The 21,071-nt window shown below is 40.6% G+C and overlaps 2 protein-coding genes across 2 annotated transcripts; both read left to right on the top strand.

Moving 5' to 3' along the window:
- Positions 1–1,103: 1,103 nt before the first annotated feature.
- selenow2a (selenoprotein W, 2a) lies at positions 1,104–3,578 on the top strand. The gene is made up of 4 exons (XM_035181562.2): positions 1,104–1,261; positions 2,184–2,281; positions 2,415–2,491; positions 2,591–3,578. The coding sequence occupies exons 1-4, from the start codon at positions 1,233–1,235 to the stop codon at positions 2,672–2,674; spliced, it is 288 nt and encodes a 95-aa protein (XP_035037453.1). The 5' UTR covers positions 1,104–1,232; the 3' UTR covers positions 2,675–3,578.
- A 5,690-nt stretch (positions 3,579–9,268) lies between these two features.
- slc4a1a (solute carrier family 4 member 1a (Diego blood group)) lies at positions 9,269–19,521 on the top strand. The gene is made up of 21 exons (XM_035179720.2): positions 9,269–9,390; positions 10,607–10,679; positions 10,915–10,970; positions 11,672–11,775; positions 11,856–11,902; positions 11,994–12,159; positions 12,255–12,390; positions 12,473–12,542; positions 12,649–12,691; positions 12,785–12,969; positions 13,074–13,281; positions 14,514–14,717; positions 14,809–14,957; positions 15,059–15,253; positions 15,431–15,676; positions 15,793–15,882; positions 16,538–16,704; positions 16,804–17,045; positions 17,143–17,312; positions 18,118–18,291; positions 18,396–19,521. Exons 2-21 carry the CDS (start codon positions 10,653–10,655, stop codon positions 18,471–18,473), a joined length of 2,757 nt encoding a protein of 918 aa, XP_035035611.1. The 5' UTR covers positions 9,269–9,390; positions 10,607–10,652; the 3' UTR covers positions 18,474–19,521.
- The last annotated feature ends 1,550 nt before the right edge of the window (positions 19,522–21,071 follow it).

The raw sequence follows: 21,071 nt of genomic DNA, 5'->3' as shown, positions 1-21,071 counted from the left end.
GTAAAACTTCAACCACACGTGAGCCCGGCCAGTGACGTTAAATTGGTTTTCCAATTGGTCTCACTTGGCAGTGATCTATGGAATACAAAGCTACACTCAAGTGAGAGAAGCACAGAGGTGGAATCTGAAAGTTGATTAAAAGGGTTCAAAGAGAAAACTGTTATATTAGATGTGGGCTGAAAGCTGCTGAAATTCACCTCGCTCTCACACTTATGAAAGAATGGAGGGTTAGAGCCAGGTCATGCGATTTTTAACCACTTGCATAACCACAGTAATTTTAAAGCTGGGCTGGACAATCTAGGATGTAAATGATAAATTACCAATATTTAAGATTACAGGTCCTCAAGCCAGTGATCTTTGTTAAGCAGCTAGATTGAAGAGACTGGTTGTAGTTTTAGAGAATGCAGGTGACAGAACATGATATAAATTCGCTGTTGGCCCGTAGCACCAAAGGCTCTCGAATCTTGTTGTCTTTATTCTTTGTTATCTTCTACATGTACGGCTCCTCTTTTCATCATCCTGAGACATAAGGGTTTTATTTTAGATTGATTGTATGTTTGATTATTTCTTTTTTTTGCTTCCTTTACGTCTTATCAACGTTATCAACACGCCCAAACATGTTCCCGCTGTATTCTAACATTGGCTCACTCAGACAATTGCGTTCGCGCTTCTAGAGGCCCTCCGGAAAATGTCAGGAACATATCTGGAGTTCAGTGTCTGAAAGACGCTTTAAAGAAACCTTTTTTCACTAAGAGTATGTACCTAAGAAAATGTACCCCATAAATATTGTGTTACCTTCTGGAATACCTCGCCAGCGACACAACATGGAAGCTGTGAGAGTGGAAACTCAGTAAATTATAAATGATGTGGTAACAAGGTTATATGTATGTCACACACAGTCTTCAACATGACGTGAACCAAAGAATCACCACTGATCCTCCTCCGGAGATCAGATGAGGTGTCCACTGGTGAAACACGTCTGTCACCTCAGTCTGGAGGAGGCGTGGATCTGACATAACAACCCTCTGCTCTCCTGCCTGGTGGAGGAGAATCGGGTTAGTTTCGGTGTGACTGAAGTCAGCTGCTTTGAGGGATGTCTCCACTCCTTCACTAACCCCGCCCAGCTCTCCGGCTCAGCTTTACAAAAGCAGCGAACGCACCGAACCTGACCGAGCTCATCACCGAACCTGACCGATCTCCTCGCTGGTGACTGCGCCGCCTGAACAGAAACGATGGCGTTGACGATAAGAGTTGAATACTGGTTCGTATGACTTGTGTTTCATTTCTTTCCCTTCTGTTGACTCGTGTCTCATATTCAGAGACGGTCAAAGGCTGGAGATTAGCCTCGGCTAGCAGCGTTAGCGCGCAGCCAAGCTTAGCTTTAGTGGCTAACTCTGGTGATAACCGCAGCAGAAACGCAAGCTTTCCCCCTGATACTTTCAGAGTCCAATGAATTGGATGTGTGAGACACAGTGTTCTACTACAAGACTTGTGTCAGGTGCGTGGACGATTCTCCCCGAATGTGTCCTAGCTGGGTTCGAGTGCTACCTCGCTGTTTATTTCAGCAGCTCCAGGAAAGAAAGAATAGAAGATACGAGCCCTGGTGTTGATGAAGAAGTCGTACGATGGATTATATGCCTGCACACTTTAGGTTCTGTCTGTCTGACACTCTTCTTTAACTCTCCTCTTCCTCTTCAGTCTGTCTGACACTCTTCTTTAACTCTCCTCTTCCTCTTCAGTCTGTCTGACACTCTTCTCCTCTCCCTCTGTCCTCCTCTCTCCTAACAGGGATACGATGCCAACCATAATCTATCTGCGCTTATTTGAATGAAGAGATCACATCATATTAATGACATTGGCTCAATTTATCATATGAACAAACGTTAAATATTCATATTCTTTAAACCTAGTGTCAATATCCAATGAAGCAACAGACAGATATTAATCAGCACTTTACTGCTTGTTATTACTTACTTCAGTGTAATCAGTGGATTCTGTGCTCTGATATCATCTTTCATAACCTTATCCCTTCCTCTGTCGGTCTTGTGTCTTGTTCTGACTCACGAAGCTATAATCACATGTACAGGCGTGACTTTACGTTTTCATAAATGTTTTTAAAAAATGCTAGACTCGTTGGCTAGCGATTATGTGCTGCTAACCGTTTTTAAAACCTTTTTCTTTAGTGGTTCGTGAGGGTACGAATCCCGCTATAAGGATCTCGCCGGTGTTGTCAAGGCTGAGTTTCCTGATGCGGATCTGTCGAGCTTCATGGGAAGAAAGGGTAAGTGTCATGTGACCTGAAAGAGTTTAAAGTATGTCCTGACTTTAATGTGAATGCACGTACTGCTCGTGCCACGACGACTCCAGAGAGCTGGCAAGTGATCGTATCTCCTTTTTGTCTTTTTGTTTCTCAGGCAGCTTTGAGATTGTTGTCAATGGGCAGCTAGTCTTCTCCAAAATTGAGACTAGTGGCTTCCCTTATGAGGATGATGTGAGTAACTCAACAACCACACCGGCTTCCCATAAAATATGAATCACAGCAATAACAGACTCTATTGATTTTTCATTTTTTTCTCTCTCTCTTCCACAGGTCATGGCTGCAATCCAGAATGCCCATGATGGCAAACCTATGCAGAAGATCACCAAAAGCCGCCCACCATGTGTCATCATGTAAAACCTCCCTCTGCAGCACAGAGACAGGCCAGTGCAACTGCAAACTGCCAATAACACCTCTGGCTTAGCCCAACCTCTTTAAAACAAGGTGGCATAAAACACTGTTTAGTACAAACTCCACAGAAATGCACTATTGCGGCTAGCTACATTCTCTGATGCTGATCAGCGAACTCTGATCTGACTTTTGTCTTCCCTCTCTGTTCCCATGGTGGTGCTCCAGGCTTTTAATGATTGCCGTGGCCTCAACTTTTAAGGGGTTATGGTATGATGAACCCATTCCTGGTGGTGCTTTTTTTATAGGAACAGAGACAGGGAGATGAAGAGTTGGAGGGAGCTCACATTTATTTGACCACAGCCTTATTGCCTAACATACTCAAACTGCCTATTCTTTTATTTGTAATTTTTTTTTAAGTCTTCATTGATCTCACTTGCAAGTAACAATTTTCAGTGAGTGAAAGTACAGTACAACGTAGCTGCACTTAATATTTAAGCATAAAGGGAGACTCTCAGTCACTGAGTTAATGTGAGTTGATAATGATTTCAGATCAGTTTACTGTACAGGTTGTGAATAGAGAAGCAATGTCAATTTGATGTGAAACGGCAACGTTCAGTTTACAGGGGGGGTTTTTTCTCAACAATTGGAACATCAAACCTTCAAATCCTCGCTTCAAATCCAGTGCTGCCACTGTTTTGACAATTTTTAAAAATGTTTTAATGTTAAGCTCCTGTTTATTGAACTTGGTCAGGTACTCAAGCAATCATCTGTAGTGCTTCTGAAGACCACCACCCACTGGTCTGTCAGATCATACTGAGATGTCTGCTTGTTGTCCACAAATCAGCCTCCTCTGTTAACTCTGATGTCCAAACTGTGTACAATTTCAATAAAGGTAATGGTTGTTTCTTTATCTAGTTGTGTTGTCTCTTTTTCATGATGTCTTCATGTATTACCCAAAGACTTAAAGTATCCTAAGGGACATTCGTATCTGTTTGTGTGGTGATGTTTTGCTGTTCCTCTGGGGGGGGGGCATCAGTTGTTTCATAATGAGTCTCTTGGTAATGTTGGCCAGCAACTGCCAATTAATCCAGGTACATGTTGAAACGTTTGTTTTTGGAAAACACCTGCTTTTTTAAAAAACAATATAGATGTTATGGTCAATCATGCTGCGCTTTATCGTGATCAGGAGACACAACTGCTCTGCTCCAGTCAGTCATGCAGTATGTTGCTTCCCACATTGTTTCCACTAAGGGGCGCCAAATTCAACGCAGACTCCCGTCTTCTGTATATTGCCGAACTCCAGGGGGGCTAGTGAGTGTCACACTCAGTCACACACTGACGTCAAGTAGAGATAAGTGTGCACTGGTCTGGAGGAAAACCTACCACAACCCTTGAGGCTGCTTTTGCATAAATTGCTAGTTGTAGCATGTAATTACTATTCAGATAGCAAAAACGTGACTAATTTTTGTCCTTTAGCCAGAAGATAACTTGACGTTATCTCCAAAGAAGACATGGTGAAAGATAATTTTGCTTATCTTTATATCTAGTCACATTGACACAAAGACCACTGAGCACAAAGAGTAGATTTCTGAAGTGGAAAAAAGTAAATGAGAATCACTAATGTGATCTCACATCTTCTCAAAATGACACAAATTTACTTATAAATTTAGACATGCATACATATAGTTAATCAGAAGAGACGTGTTTGCACTCTGACTTTAGTTGTAATATTAGTTCAAATTAACGTTCCATTTTGCTGATATGACATGAAGTGGTTACTACTTGTTGGTGGATGGCGTGTTGTGTTGTAGGTGGGTCTTTGGTGCTGCCTCTGGCTTTTAGTGATAAAGCAGCCTGCTTGTTGCCATCCTGATAGAGCTCATAAAGTTACTCCTCCTCAAGTAAGCGGTTCGAAAACCTTCTTTGCCTTTTGAAACGAGTTTAAGTCTGACCTTCCAGATTTATATTTAAATTGATAGACCACATACACCAGATCTCCATTTTTCTATTATCATTATCACACATTTAAGATTGACTGTGCCAGTGATGATTTAGCTGCATGTTAGTTAGATGGATTACTTTATTTATCCTAGTGGGGGATTAATAAAGTAGTTAGTCACAGCAGCAGGTGTTAAAAACAAAACCTAATTATATAAATATTTAAACTAGACTGGCTGTCATGTCGAGTCATCAACGTGAATGTTGGATGTACCATGCCATAACTAACAATGTTAGAGAAGGGGGGGTACTGGATCCCTACGAGAATTTAACAGGTTCTTCCTTGGGTCATACCCCACACGTCTAAATAAATTGATGGAAATCGTTTGAGTAGTTTTTGCGTAATTTTGCTGACTAGAAAGTTTAAGTAAAAGTACAAGGTAAGTACTGTGAACGTCTAATGTACAGTGGGCACAGTGCAAAGTATTTATGTTTACAGTGCAGAGGAATTATTAATTTTGTCTTGTCCAGTGTTCACAGGCCTGGGAAATACATCCTGTGGAGCTCCCTGACACAGCGAGGTAGAATGTGCTCTGTGACTGAAGCTGCTCTTCAGTTTGTTATTCGTTAGGAGGTTAATACTCAAACAAACAAATATTCAGTATTTAATATCTGTAACTAGTTAAGATCACTTTGATATCACAGTCTCCTTTTTTAAAATCTGCTCTGATTTAATGTTATAAATATTAAATCATCCGGTGAATGGGTCAACCGTAATTAGATGCACTGAGGCCATGTGAATTTGGTGGTTTGTGATTGGTCAGCTGACATTTAAAATTACTCTGCAGCACTATCAACCACAGAGGCCAACACTTCACAGTGCATTGTAACCAATGAGATTTTCTCCTCATCTTCTTTTTATCTTGTTCTTGCTACACTTTCTCGGTCCACATGTCTGCTGCTTCACATACAGCTGTTTTTATGTTATATTCTTCCATACCTGGTTACTTTCAGGCACTTAATTCATGAAAAGCTTTGTCAATTTAAAGATTTTTTTAAATTGCATTATGTATAACAGAATTTGAATCTGTTTCTTCAGCTCATTCTACTATGTTTTTTTTGTTCATCATATAATGTGTTAAAACTAAAGATTACGCAGAAGCTATGGAGACTGGGAGTGTCAGTACACTGTATGCTGAGACACATGGACACAGCTGATAGCTTCCACTACTGGTGATAACAGTGGTGTGCCAGTGTTTCTAGCTGGGGCCCAATGTCTCTTACAGTCGGGTGTGTGTATGTATTTAGTATGTGGACAATTAGGGTTAACGATTTGGGGTTGTTTTTTAAATATCGACATTTTCCATAAAGTTTGGTGAACTTCGGTGGACACCTTCAAGATAAAGACTAATGAAGTTGATAAACACATTTCCACCAGAATCAGCTCCAGGTCAAGGTTTGTGAGAAAATACAGGTCTTACATGTCAGTATGAAACAAACGACTTTCCCATGAGCCTCAGCTGCACATGGATTTAACTCACAGGACTGCTTTGTCTATGTACAACCTTACTGGGCTGCAACCATGACTGGAACATTTCTCTTAGTCTTGTTTTTCTATTGTTAACATCTATGAAAGTAGGTTTATTCATGCTTAAAATATATATCTGTTGCATTTCAAGCTATGGCACCCAGTAGATTGCATTCCCATGCAAAGGCACAACAGTCCCCTTAAACCAAACTGCACACACTCATAGATATCAGTCCCCTAATTCCCTCATTATTACCCATAAACTATTTCCTGAGAAATTGGTGAAAATGTAAAAAAAAACTAAATTTAAAGGAAGTGATCAAAAAAATCCTGGATCTGCCCCTTCGGCTGAATCTACGCAAAAAATGTATGAGTTCTTTCTTTGTCTATGTTCCATCCTTCCTCTAAGTTCCACGGAAATCTGTTGAGTAGTTTTTGCATAATCCTGCTGACAAACAATCAAACAAGCAAACGAAGAAAAAAAAACGTAGCTTGTGGGGACCAGTCTTGGCAGAAGTAACTATAGTTTAACAGCAAAACCTTTTCAAGTTTTAATTCCCCCCACTTAGCATTTATAAGGACAATAAAACATTTAATAAATGGTTTATAATGGTATATGTATATTATACACTTAAATGAACAGTTTGTAAAACAATGTGTAAATGTAAGCAGATTTAAGTTTCTATACTGCTAGTAGAGAACACTTGAAATAAATGTGGCCAGTTTAACAAATTGACTGTAACGAACTCTGAAACTGAAGTAGCTTATTAAAAAGGGTAAGTGTTTCAATTTCACAAATAAAATCATGGAAATTCATAAATTTCAGTCGGTAAAGTAGCTCTTAATGGGGCAGATGAGAACACTGAGTATATATTTTTGAGCAGCTGTCGCCGTCAAGGGACATCGCTGCATTTTTCCTGTAATCACTGTGTCATTTCTTAATGTGTGAGGAATAAGGAACTTTCCCCCACAAGCCATGACATACCATTACATAGCCTATTGCTTCCTTTAGTTCCTCTCTGGCTCTGTAGGGACTGAAACTGAAATCACATATTCATATACATATACATATACATATACATGGAACACACGCGTTGCACAGATTTAAACACAATGCTGTAACAGGCAAATGTGTATATGCCCACAATGGGGGCCTAATTTGTAATGTCCCACTCAGTCATATGGCCTTTTGGCTGTTGAAATCAATTGTCAACGATAATGTGTTTGACTGAAGAGACAAAATGGAGGCTTTTGTCTGCGATTAGAGTCCATTAGACATCATCCAGGGAAGACATGACTGGCCGACGCTTTGAGGACATCACTAAGTTGCGTTTAGAGCTTTTAAGTTTTTTTTTCCTCAAGTATTATGATTGAAACATAGTCCTTCCGTCAGCTGAGCCTATTTTCCTTCAGTATGCGCAGCAATTGATTCCGGACATCCTGTGTGTCTGTGCAAGAGCAACAACAATTTCATTGTTGGACATTGTGTTAATTCTTCTGACCTCAAATGTTGTTTTCTTTTTCCGATTAAATTATTTCCAGTAACCCTAACTCAGAGTTTTCCATGGCTCACAACTCACATCCACAACAAAATGACATTCTTGGTTCCAGGGTCATGACTTGAGATTAAATCGGAGTGGATTTCACGTTTAATAAAATTATCAATAGTCTCTAACTAGAAGTCGAGCGCATACCTCCACCAAGGCCCAACAGTCCCCTAATGAAACCACATTTACATTCACTAGATCCAGATTTTAATTTGATGTGGATTGGGATCTGCACCAAACTGCACACACTCATAGATATCAGTTTCCAAACATACAGAATCCATTCATTTTCTTTCTGAGTAATCAACTAAAAAACATCTCACAATGTTAAAGAAGTGAAACAAATATTCCTATAAATATACAACTATAAACAACGCGGAGCAAGCCTGTAGATGCCCTATTGATAACACATATGAATGAAGAGTATAAAGTGAGAACAACATATGGAATTAACAGTAAAAGCCTAGACTAAGAAAACACAGTGAAATGGGATAAACCTGAAAACATGTGATGGAGAGTTTGCTGGATTCTTTGGTTTTTCTCAGTCAATTTCTGTTGTTTCATAACTTGTTCATTCTTACAATAAATGTGTTGTAATTGTCACATAATACAGTGAAGTGCAGCTCCCAATTAACCAGCTGCAAGGGCATGCTCCTCACTGAATTCTCAGTACGTGCTTCCAAGAAGGTTATGTTTTCACCCCCTCTTTATCTGTTTGCTTGCTTGTTTGTTTGTCAGCAGTATTACACAAAGACTACTGAAAAGTGTTTCATTACATATGGTGGAATATTGGGCCATGGACTGAGAAATACATTTATTTAGATCTGTAGAAAGGAGTGGATACAGGCACTGATATATGACTGTGTGCAATTTGGTGCAGCTTGATTGAATATAACAGGATTGTTGGGCCTTGGTGGAGGTATGAGCTCTACTGAGTGCCATTCTAGTTTAAATACTTTCCATCTTAGTCCCTAAAACAAATGGTTGATCGAATGTGTGTATGTAACATTGATTGTTTTCCTCCTTCACCAGTCTGACCTGCATCCTCATCAGAAAGGGGTTGAGCCACCAGAATCATGCTCCACTCAGCTGGAGCATGTCTCAGCCTGTCACATCTACCAGAGACAAACAAAGTGAGCTTCAGACCTAAAGTCTCAGAAAAATATTAATGTGTTTATCACTTCACTATCCTCTAACTGATCAGGGGCAGAGGAACCTCCACACCGTCATCATGAGGGAATCCCCAGTGCGTAAACAAGATGATGTCGTAAGATGCCGTCCTCCTGACACTGGACATGGCCCCCTACTCTACCCTCTTGGCCCCCTGTGTGCCCCTCACACAGGGTGAGGTTCAGGCTGCTGGTCCCTACAGCTCCTCCGTACGTCACTGTCCACGTACGGAACTAGTTGATGCTGGGAGGGCGGAGGAGAAAAACTAGGGCTGGGATATCCCTGTCTCAAGGTGTCCCAGGCTGATAGGCAATTTTGTCTGTCACACAGGTCTTATCGCCACCAAACCCAATGAGGTTGCTGAGCAACCAGAGGTAGAGGGGTACAGAGCTTCTTAGGGTCAACGTAATTTCCTGTGGGTGTTCCTGCTCTTCTCGTTCTTTCGCAGCGCTCATCTTTTTTACTTTATCAGCAGGCTCGTCCAGGCAGAGATCGTCTTGTTTCCAGTGCTAAAGACCAGGTGGGGTACCTGCACGCAGGTAAGGGTGTGACCTTCTCTGCAGAGGGGCACACACACTTTATAGCACTTACAGGAACTGAGGTCAGAGGTCCAACAAGATGGATAGCTTAGCATTATGTTCTAACATTTAATGTGCTTGCCATGATAAGAGTGGGAGTTCAGTCTGACCTGTTTTCTTGAGCTAAAGTCGTTTTCTGAGGAATGAAAGGTAATCTTTACGAATCTTAGTTTCTGACTTTTTTAACTGTTTGAGGTCAAGGTCAAGTCAGATTCTCCTCATTAGAAAATTACAGCAATGACGATTCTCAGTCAGAGAGATCATGGTTTATCCAAGTGCTAAAAACAGGTCAACTGGACTTGGTTAAGTTTCTTGAAAGAAACTCACTTAGATACAGCAAGTGATGTTTTCTTATAATGTGTTGGATTTTTATAAAATGTTCACCCCTTAATTTTGTTTTTTTGGCACATCCTTAGAGTTACAGGGTGACGAATTATTACCTCGAAACAGCAATGTCATCTGAATATTCATCAGTTGAATTTGTTCAAATGCACTGGCCATATTTATAAATTGTTCAAGGCATTATTATCAATCAATCCTTGTCGGTTTTGAGCAGTTGTAAAGTGAACATGTAACTATAAGTCTTTTTTTCAGTTTAAGCTGCTTAACCAGTCTTATTCAAAAGAAATTGATTGATCAGTTGTTTGATAAATTGAAAAAACCCATCATATTTCATATTAATTCATATTTCTGCATCAATGTGATAGTTAAACATGGTGTAGTATGCAGTAGTTGCATAATATTTAAAGTTGTGCCCTGTACTGTTGGGAACAGAGGTGTCTGCTTGAAGAAGGGTGTAACCCAGAGATAAGGCTCTTGTATGTCTTGAATTTAAACTATAACTAAGTCCACCTTCTCAACGGCTGACTGATTATCTGTCCTGAGCCGTGGCCGCTCTGCGCCCGTCTGGCGGTAGATGGCGGACTCTCTGTAGCGGCTGAAAAACCTGTCGTTTAATAGAATAAAAACTCAGACATGATGGCGTTTTGAATTTTTGGGAGATTTCTGGTAAAGTCTGTCAAAGTCCATGATTCTCCCCAGAACTGATTCACGATTCCATACAAATGATCCAAAGTTAGTCTGCAGCTATTTCCAAATAATTGAAGATTAAAAACATTGATATATCTGCCATTATTATTATATCGTCTTATGTTCCCTCGTTCTTTTTCTGTCCCAGGGAATGCACAAACGTAGCTGAGACAGAAGAAATCTGAGAAACATCAATGGAAAACCAGTTCAGTATGGAGGAGGTTTGTCTTTTGTCCTTTTTGCTCTAATTCTGAGAGGCAACAGTCTTTCAGCTCTTTGCAGTTAAGATTTAAACAGATTGCTGGTCAATATCTGCTGTCAAATGTAATGTAGATATATGGAAAGTTGATGGACACTGTGGAGTTTCACATCTTTTGTAAATCTTGCAGCAAAACCTTTCTTTTCATTGTTCCATTTTCATTCAACTTCCACCCGTGTTCTTTTCCTCTCATCCAGGGCAGTGACATGTCATATGAAGATAATGACTCAGTCCTCCCCTCTCCAGTTAGACTGTAAGTGCTTTTCCTCAGTGAAGTATTTCTGTTTACACTGTAGCTAGACAGGTCGTCCTTGCATTCACATTTTTTGCGTATAAATAGGTAAATAAATAAGTAGGTAAATAAATCAGTCAAGTTTAGGGTTGTGCTGAACTGAAGTCATACAGGGGCTGGAAAATCCCCATGTGATTAAATTTAAGAACATTCATACCATCACAACCATTAAAACACTGAGCATTTACCAAATCACCCTACAGCCACTGTGAATTATGGACATACATTGAATTTCAGTTTTTCTGTGGTTAAAAAAACCCAGTTGTAATTAATAACCTGGATGTTTACATGTCTCCCTGTATTTGACGAGTCAGAAACTGGTAATAATCGGTGTGTGGCACACAACGTGATAGGGCCATGATAGAGTCTCCAGCACCAGACATGAGGAGGGAAAACACACCTAGTAGTCCACAGTAATTATAAGAAATAGGTTGAGCAACTCTGCTCTCTTGTGGCCAAGTACAGAATTGCAGTAAAATAGAAGTTTCAAACTTAAATAAAAAAATATTGGAATGCGTTTTTCCTAATGATCCTATATATTTTCTCCCCATCAAAACCAAACTGCATTGTTTTAACTCGGATATTATTATTTTTACGGAGCGGAGTTGGAGGGAGCTCATCCTTCATCCTTATTTCAATTCATGTTCCTGTTTCTCCATCAGAACTCCACCAGGCCAGAGCAGCATCTTTGACCTGGCAAGGAGGAATGCGGGAGAGGAGAATGAGCCGCCTGTTGTCGCCATCGTCATCCCCAGTGATTCAGATGGTAAACTCCCCTGACAGTCCATGCACCTGTTGGACATTTCGAGTCTGTCCACTGACTTGTGGTTTATCTTTGTATTTCAGCTCATCTGAACATGAACACCAATGCCACCACAAGAGGGGACGCTCAAGTTAGTCCTCATTTTTAAAAGACATAAAATGTGCTTTGTCATTAATCGCTATTATCTACTTTCCATAACTAACTCTGGTGAATAACCACAGGCCTATGTGGAGCTGAATGAGCTCCAGGGCAACACCTGGCAGGAGACCAGCCGCTGGATGGGCTACGAGGAGAACTTGAACACGGCCACGGGAAACTGGGGCTCTTCTCACGTTTCCTATCTCACCTTTAATAGTCTGATCCAGCTCCGCAAGACCATTGAAACAGGTGGAGCGTCAGATTAAACTGAAATCAGTGTGAAGGTTTTATGGTGTAATTCTATGGATATGACCACAGTAACACGTGACCTCACATGATCTTAGGTTCCGTCATTTTGGACCTGAACGCCAACAGTCTGTCTGCTGTGGCTGAGAAGGTGGCTGACGAGCTGCTGGACAAGGATGAGATCCGTGCCAGCGATCGGGACGGCCTGCTGAGGGCGCTGCTCATGAAACGCAGGTAACCCACAGGGATCCGTCATTACGATCATGATAATGTTGTCTAAAAAGTTGCACAATGCTTAATTTATTTGTCCTTTCAGTCAGGTGGCGGGGCCTGTGGTTACAGCCTCCGGAGACATTCAGATGCAGACATTTTCTGTAACCAAGAAGGTATAGTTCTACAGTTTAATTCAATGTGATCATCTGATCGTCAATATCATAAATCATGCATATCAGACTTGACACTTTCTGTGCTGCTGGATCTTTATTTTTGCAGAGGGAGGGCTCTGACAACAAGGAGGCCTCAGTCGTCCTCTCAGGTACGTTCATGTTATCCTGATGCAGTCGTGTGTGTCTGTCTTTTTGTGTGTGGTACTGGAGCAGATGTGGTTGAGAGCCGGTGTTTCCCTCAGGTGTCCTGGACTTCCTGCAGAAACCAGTGGTGGCTTTTGTCCGGCTGCAGGACTCCGTGGTGATGGACTCTGCTCTGGAGTCTCCGGTCCCGGTCCGCTTCGTCTTTGTCCTGGTGGGGCCCAGCCACAACGGGATGGACTACACCGAGACCGGCCGAGCCATGGGTGCTCTGATGGCCGACTGGGTGAGAGAGAGAGAACACCTCAGCAATATGTAGCATCAGCAGTGAGGATACACAGCCCCACTTTGTGCAATACAGGTGGACTAAAAGTTTCACTGCCCCGACAGGTGTTCTGTCTGGAAGCCTTCTTGGCCCAGACCACCAAAGATCTGACCAACGCCATCGCTGACTTCATGGACTGCAGCATCGTGATTCCTCCCACTGAGATCCAAGATAAGGCCATGCTGGATCCAGTGATTGAGTTCCAGAGGAAGATGCTGCGTGACAGACTCCGCCCCAATGACACCCGTCTCGCATTTGGCGACAGGGTTAAAGGTCAGCATCCTGTACGGTACTTACAAGCATTGGACAGTGTAGGCCACCATTTTAAATCCAAAACGAATGTTAATTTCATCCCCTATTCGGCAGGCTTCTGTGTCTTTGTAGTCCTGAACTTTGTATTTGCTGTGGTTCACTGAGATTCATCACAGTCTGAATGGAATTACACAGCAACAGAGAAAACAATTATATGTATATTAGTTAAAAAACAACAACAAACAAATCAGCCTCAACACATCAGAAGAGTAGATTGAAACAGTGGAGCCTTAAACTATTCTTTTTGCAATAGACAACATATTTGACACCAAACAGTAACATCTGACTGCTAAACTAATTTACACTAATTCCAATACATTTGAATATATGTGTATGTTTGTTTACACATCTCTAGAAGCTGTGGTGCACATTTTCAGCTCCTCACTTTATTTATCATCTTGGCTTCCTTTTCATATTTGTACTGTCTTTAAATTTCCAAATGGCTTTAAAGGTCCTTTATCCACCATGGTTTAGAGATTATTTTCAATGTTAACGTGCATTCTGTAAACTCTGATCCTTGTAAACAAAGAGGACGCGCACCTGAATTGCTAAAAGTGTCATGTTGCAGCTGAACACCTCTCACCTCACCCTGCCCATCCAAACATGAAGTAGAACCTGTGGTAGCCTTCAGTTGTCATAAAAACTCAAAAGGTTTTTAGTTTGTCCACTTTGGGCTCCTGTAAAAAACATGGAACCTCCGTAGAGAGGACCAGCTCATGAGGTACATATAAAGTATTTAAATATAAAGGGCCAATTCTATGGTAAATAAAACAACAATTTGTACAATTTAGATGAAACACTAATGAAAACAGTGGAAATAACTAGGATTATAAAATTTTCCCTTTCACCTTCATTTTACACACTGGACCTTTAAATTATATGACAGAGAATTTTTTCTTTATTGAAAAACAGGGTTGGGAAAGGCAAAGGCAGCAACATCCACCTTTTCAAAGGAATCAACAAGGCCTGCTGGGAAATGAAGTCCTAATTTTAGAAGATCAACGCTAACAGTCTTATGAAGTGCTTTTAAATTTAAATTATTTTATGCACAGAAAACAATAAAAAGCAGAATTAACACACACATATTTAGCCAGTGCTATATAAATTAGAATGGGGTTAATTGAGCTTAATTTACATGTAGCAGATTTAGTGTAATTAATATTAATGTCTTTTTAAATTGTGTGATTTTCCAGTTGTGAAACCTCCAGAGGAGCCGAGGGAGGATCCTCTGGCCCGTACTGGATACCCCTTCGGTGGGATGGTGAAGGACATGAAGCGCCGTTACCGTCACTACCTCAGCGACTACACTGATGCTCTGAACCCTCAGGTTCTCGCAGCCGTCATCTTCATCTACTTCGCTGCCCTGTCCCCGGCCATCACTTTTGGAGGACTTCTGGGTAAAAGGGTCTTTAAAAATATAGAGATGTGTCTGATTTCTCTAGCTGAAGCTTGATATTGTAGTAACTCTTGTCTGTTATCTAATAATAGCTGACAAAACTGAAAAGATGATGGGTGTGTCCGAGCTCATGATCTCCACCAGCATCCAAGGTGTCATCTTCTGTCTCATCGCCGCCCAGCCTGTCCTCGTCATCGGCTTCTCTGGTCCGCTGCTGGTGTTTGAGGAAGCTTTTTACGCTGTATGTACAAGTTGTCAGATGTGGAAATCCCTGTGATCAATCTCTGGAAAACCACAGTTTTCCTCATTCAAATCCATTTTCCTTTTTTAATTCCACACTAGTTCTGCAAGTCCAATGGCATTGAATACATTGTGGGTCGTATCTGGGTGGGGATGTGGCTGATAGTGATCGTGATCGTCATCGTGGCCGTGGAAGGCAGCTTCCTGGTCCGATTCATCTCCCGCTTCACTCAGGAAATCTTCTCCATCCTCATCTCTCTCATCTTCATCTACGAGACCTTTAATAAGCTCATCAAGGTTTTTCTCATCTCATCCCTCCACCCATTTCAAGTCATGCCTCATCCCATCATTGTCTCATGAGTTGTCTTTTTATATCTTTGACTCTACTGACATCCCTCCCTTCCTTTCCTTTCCTTTCCTTTCCTTTCCTTTCCTCTCCTCTCCTCTCCTCTCCTCTCCTCTCCTCTCACTCAGATCTTCAAAACCCACCCTCTGATTCTGAACTACGAACATCTGAACACCTCGGTGGACAACCCCTTCCACCCGATCTTTGCGGCTCACGTCGAGGAACATATAGACGGCAACTATACCATTCATGAGCTGGAGATTGAAAGGCCCTACCCCAACACGGCCCTGCTGTCTATGTGCCTGATGTTTGGCTGCTTCTTCATCGCATTCTTCCTCCGTCAATTCAAGAATGGACATTACTTCCCAGGCCCGGTAAGAGAAACTTTTTATAATTATATCCAAGGGAATGTGTCGTAGGTGAAGTATTATAAATGAGAAATTCGTGGTGATTTTGGAGACACTGTATCTGTTCCTCTTTGTCTCACTAGATCCGTCGTCTGATTGGAGATTTCGGTGTCCCCATCGCTATTTTCATCATGATCGCTCTGGATATCTGCATTGAGGATGCTTACACTCAGGTAAGTGTTTATGAAAGCATCTAAAAAAGTTATTTTTTCTAAAAGAGTATGTTAAAGATCTTACTGTGTGCAATCAAAACAATGTATGTATTGTAGATTGTACACAGGGTATAGAGAAAGGTATATGTTACTATTAAAATGGATTTTTATCTGGGTTGATCAGCTGTTTGATGGTTTGAAGCAGATTGAGAGTCATGCATTTGGTTTAGTTGTCATTGAGGACAAATAAAAAGACAAACAAATTTTGAGCCATAAAATTCAATAATTAATTATTCTTGGATTTAAAGATAAAAATTTTACTCTGCATCCCCACCCCTGATTCATGGAATTTATTCAAATTTTGATCAGTCGTCAATTTGATTCAACAATGAACTGATTACATTTCAGTTGTCAAAGGTCATGGTGACCTCATATGAGTTGACACATAAGTAAATACACTGTAACCTCAAAATCAAGCCAGCATTAACAAACACAAAACTATTTGACCTAACTCCCTGTGTTAATATTTACCCTGTTTATACCAAGATTATGCTGGTTCACATTTCCTGCACATAAAATGGGAGATTTTAGGTTTTCCTGTGTGCTCAGGCATTTACATTGAATCGGTACAAAAAATTCTTTGGTCTTTCTGAGTGAATATCTTGTCTCCTCTTAGAAACTGGTTGTGCCAAAAGGTGTTGAAGTGACCAACCCCAAAGCCAGAGGCTGGGTAATCAACCCCATGGGAGAGAAGAAGCCCTTCCCCATCTGGATGATGGGCGCCTGCTGTGTACCTGCACTGCTCGTCTTCATCCTCATCTTCCTCGAGTCCCAGATTACTACGTGAGTGACGCTATAAATTACGTTGTTACAATCTACTCTTTGAACCAAAATCAAGAGATTGAATTTTTGTTTCTGTCAACCATATCTGCCGACTATCAGCCTGATTGTGAGCAAACCTGAGAGGAAGATGGTGAAAGGATCTGGTTTCCACTTTGATCTGCTCATCCTGGTCACCATGGGAGGAATCGGCTCCATTTTCGGGGTGCCGTGGCTGAGCGCTGCCACCGTGCGATCCGTCACCCACGCCAACGCTCTGACTGTCATGACCAAGGGCCCGAAACCGGAGATTGAGAAGGTGGTTGAGCAGAGGATTAGTGGCATTCTTGTGGCCGTCATGGTCGGTAAGGGCTGCCCTCCACAGACACGTACACCGCAGGATCAGAATAAATAACCGGTTTCCTCGAATCCTCATTCTCTCTCTCTGTGTGTTCTCTCCAGGTGTTTCTATTTACATGGAACCTATACTGAAGATGATTCCTATGACGGCCTTGTTCGGCATCTTCCTCTACATGGGTATCACCTCTTTGAGTGGAATCCAGATGTGGGACAGGATACTGCTGCTGATCACACCGAAGAAGTACCATCCCTCTGAAGCCTACGCCACCAGGGTATGCAACTTCCCCAAAGACAGTTCACTTTGATCATCAATGTATTTTCATGTGGCACAACCTGGTGTCTCTAGATAATAGTAAATACAAAATGTCAGTTTCAGTGGTTTGCACTTCTTTATTGCTGACAAATAAAACACTGTAAAAGTATAACTTGCACAACCAAGTCCAATACAGCAGCCCTGCAAGAAATAATTCCTTTACTAAGCTTTTTTTAATTCCTTATTTGTTGTAAATGTGTCAGACGGGTCTTGATTCAAGTATTTCAATTTAAAGGTGGTAGTTTGTCAGTCTCAGTGGACAAATTACATGAGATCAGGAAGGAGACACCTCCACCCAAAGAGACACGGTGTGATCATTTGTGTGTCTCTCTCTGGTTGTTTTGTGTCTTTTGGTAATGACTCTGTGTCTCTCTGTGGTTGCTTCGAGACTCAGTAGTCATATAATGTCTCATTGTTGTGTTTCATTACTTGTCTTTGTAGCCATTTTGTGACTCTCCGGTTATTTTGCATCTCTTTGTGGTTGTTTTGCATTTCCCAGAGGTTTTTTTTGTAGTCGTTACTTCTATTGCCTGTCTTGATGTGGCCATTTTGTGCCTGTTTGGGGCCCGTGGGATCCTTGACATCATCAAACCCTAGGCCTGTGCACTGTGGGACTGCTCTGTAATTCCCATCATCCCTTTATTTTTCAATTTTACATCATCCTAAGACACTACCCATTTAAATCATCTTAACATAACTTAGTGTATTTTGCATTGTCTCATGTCTAGCTCCTCTGCTAACATGCTCCTCCCTCTGTTGTGTAGGTAAAGACGCTGCGGATGCACCTCTTCACTCTGATCCAGCTCATGTGCCTTGCTCTCCTGTGGGTGGTGAAGATCAGTCCCTTCTCTCTGGCTCTGCCTTTCGTTCTCATCCTCACAATCCCTCTCCGCATGTTGATGACCGGCAGGCTCTTCTCCGTCAAGGAGATGAAATGTGTAAGTACCTCTCTATGTTTGTATGTCACCCCATAAGCTCAGACGTTTTTGTGTTATTGGACATGCATGTGCCTGTGTTGTAACCAGATGTGTTTGTGTTGCAGCTGGATGGGGATGATGCCAAAGTGACATTTGAGGAGGAACCTGGGGTGGATGTGTACAACGAGTCCCCGCTGCCATAAACCATCGCCATAAAATTCATATTAAAATCACAAACTTTCTAAGTGAAGTCTGTTCTTGATTACAAGCCAGACTGAATATCAGGTACCTACAAACATGTATGCATAGATGTAAACAACTCTTTGCAGTTTCTAACTGTTCTGTTATTAGTTTTTTTTTTACCTTTAAGGGAAATTACCTCTCATTATCTAGGCTTCATACCTTATTCCCACAGCTGAAATTTGTTTGTGACCATAGTAGAAAATTATTATAAACAATCCATATTGTCATTACAAGGAATTACTAATTGTCCAGGAATCTCTCATTTTCCATATCTCATGTGGAATTAATTTTAAATGCTTCTTTTTTGTTGTTTTTTAGTTTTTTTAACGTAAGGTTCTGTTAATGGCTGTTTATTTACTAAAAGACTGAGTGAAGGATATTTCAAATCGTGAAAAACATCCTCTGGATATTTTCCTTTAGGATGTGAGGTATATTCATTAATTGTATTTTTTTTTCTTCTTGAAATGCCTAACTGCAGTATACAGTAGCTTTAAAGTATTTCCCAGTGTTTCCTCGTGTAGACCTGCCCATGTTGTGCTGGTATAATTTCACCTAATGTTCATTTAAGTGACGCAAATTTGATCCATTCATCCACTTACATGCGCACAAATAATGACTTTTTGTGGGATTCCTGCCTCTTCTGCATAAATAAGTCTTTCCACTAATTATTCTCGAACATGTTTTAAGCAGTGTTACTCAAGTTTGCCTCGATTTATATATTGTGTATGATTTACTGAATAACTTCTCCTCAGGTGACCGTGTTTAATGCACTTAGATTTGATTTTTAAAAGTAACTTAACTTCTTTAGTTGTGATAAAAAAGGGATGTGCAGGAATGAGTGGATATGATTGTTTAAGCCAACTGTTGCACTGATGATTTAATCAGGGACATATGTATTTGTAAATGCATCTCGTAAAGCCTTAAGTGTTGCCTATCATGTATTTGCATGCTTGAAAGACTGTACATCCTTTGGATTTACACCTAATTAAAAATAAAAAATAAACATCCTTCATAGTGCTTTTTTTTTCTCCACATCACATCACAAAAGCCACTGTTATCACTTATATCTGCAAGCAACAGGAGAGGACGTTCAACAGGACCCTGATGCCTGCAATTTAGCTGCATGCTGCATTCAATGTTATCAAGTAAGTTCCAGCTTTCAGTACTCCTCTTTGGAAAACATCATGGACACTCTAATACCCTTATTCTGAAAATAGAAAATTTACTCTACAACAAGAAGACCAAAGTAAACAGCATAGAGCTTCCGCTGGATACTTTATTCGACTCACATTATCACGTAAAGAAGCATCAAAATCAGACTGAGGTGGTTCAATAAGGCAATTAGAAAAATAAATATTCACATTTGAATAACAGAAAATAGATGGTACAGCATGAAATCGAGAAATATTCCAATGCATTTTAAAGTCAGATCATTATTGTGTTATTTCCTCCTGTTTAGTTTAATGACAGTTTATTGCAGGAATTGCACGAATGCAACTTTTAATGAAAAAGTTATTCACTTTGAATGAAGGCTCCTCACGTGATGAGTACAGTATATGTATTAAATGGTCACTGAGGAAAAAATACATCATAAATGAATGGATGAATGATTTGAAATAAGAATTTTGGAAATTTAAAACAGCTGGAAGAAAAATACCAATAATCTGCAATAAACTGACAAGTCTTAATATTGCATAATTAATAATTTACAGTAATGAGCTGAGGTTCAAACATTTATAGAAATGACACGTTACTTGTGACAGTAGTCGCATAATGTATCTGTTGTGTTTTATTACTTGTGACTCTGGTTATTCTGCATCTCTTTGTGGTTGTTTTGCATATCCCAGAGGTTTTCTTATAGCCGTTACTTCTATTGACTTTGTTGATGTGGCCATTTTGTGCCCATGTTTGGGGCCCATGGGTTCCTATAGACATCTTCAAACCCTAGGCCTGTGCACAATGGGCCTGCTCCCTAATTCCCCATCATCCTTTTATTTTTTCAATGTACATCATACTAAGACAATTCCCATTTAAATCATCACAACAAAAGTGTATTTTTGCATTTTCTCATGAGGAGAGAGGAGAAGAGATAACTGAAGAGAAGGTAAGTGTAGGATCAATCAAAACCAATTTGCTAAAACGTTTGCTAAAATAAATGTACTTGTCTTCATAGATCTATAGCAATGCATATTTTCTCTGTTCAAAAATACAATAAAATATTAAACATTGTGGGCCCTGATGTGTTTGCTGTCTAATGTATACATGCTCATTTAAATATATTTATCTATATTCGATTTAATTTGATATACTTATTTAACTGTATTTTTAAAAATATAACAAATAAACGTGTTTATATTACCAAGCACACATTAGACTTACAATTCAGTATGAAACAGTGTTGCTCCTGTCGAGTTTTCCCACCGCCGCTGAAGGCAGCAGGGCTTAACGAGGCCCAGTGGCTGGAAGTCATTTGCGGAGCCCGGCTCGGAGTGACGGGATTGGACGAGCGAGGGACACGCCCACAAACACACAAGGTGGAGTTGACAAGAAAAAACACG

This window comes from Hippoglossus stenolepis, chromosome 16 (assembly GCF_022539355.2).
Source record: "Hippoglossus stenolepis isolate QCI-W04-F060 chromosome 16, HSTE1.2, whole genome shotgun sequence".
Lineage (NCBI taxonomy): Eukaryota > Metazoa > Chordata > Actinopteri > Pleuronectiformes > Pleuronectidae > Hippoglossus > Hippoglossus stenolepis.
This window is presented reverse-complemented; position numbering and strand designations above follow the sequence as displayed.

Excerpts from the sequence above, each read along its gene's own strand:
- slc4a1a (XM_035179720.2), top strand. The coding sequence starts at position 10,653 with ATGGAAAACCAGTTCAGTATGGAGGAG. Across the intron at positions 11,776-11,855 it reads CATCCCCAGTGATTCAGATG|CTCATCTGAACATGAACACC; the intron begins GTAAACTCCCCT and ends TTTGTATTTCAG. Across the intron at positions 15,677-15,792 it reads GACATTACTTCCCAGGCCCG|ATCCGTCGTCTGATTGGAGA; the intron begins GTAAGAGAAACT and ends TTGTCTCACTAG.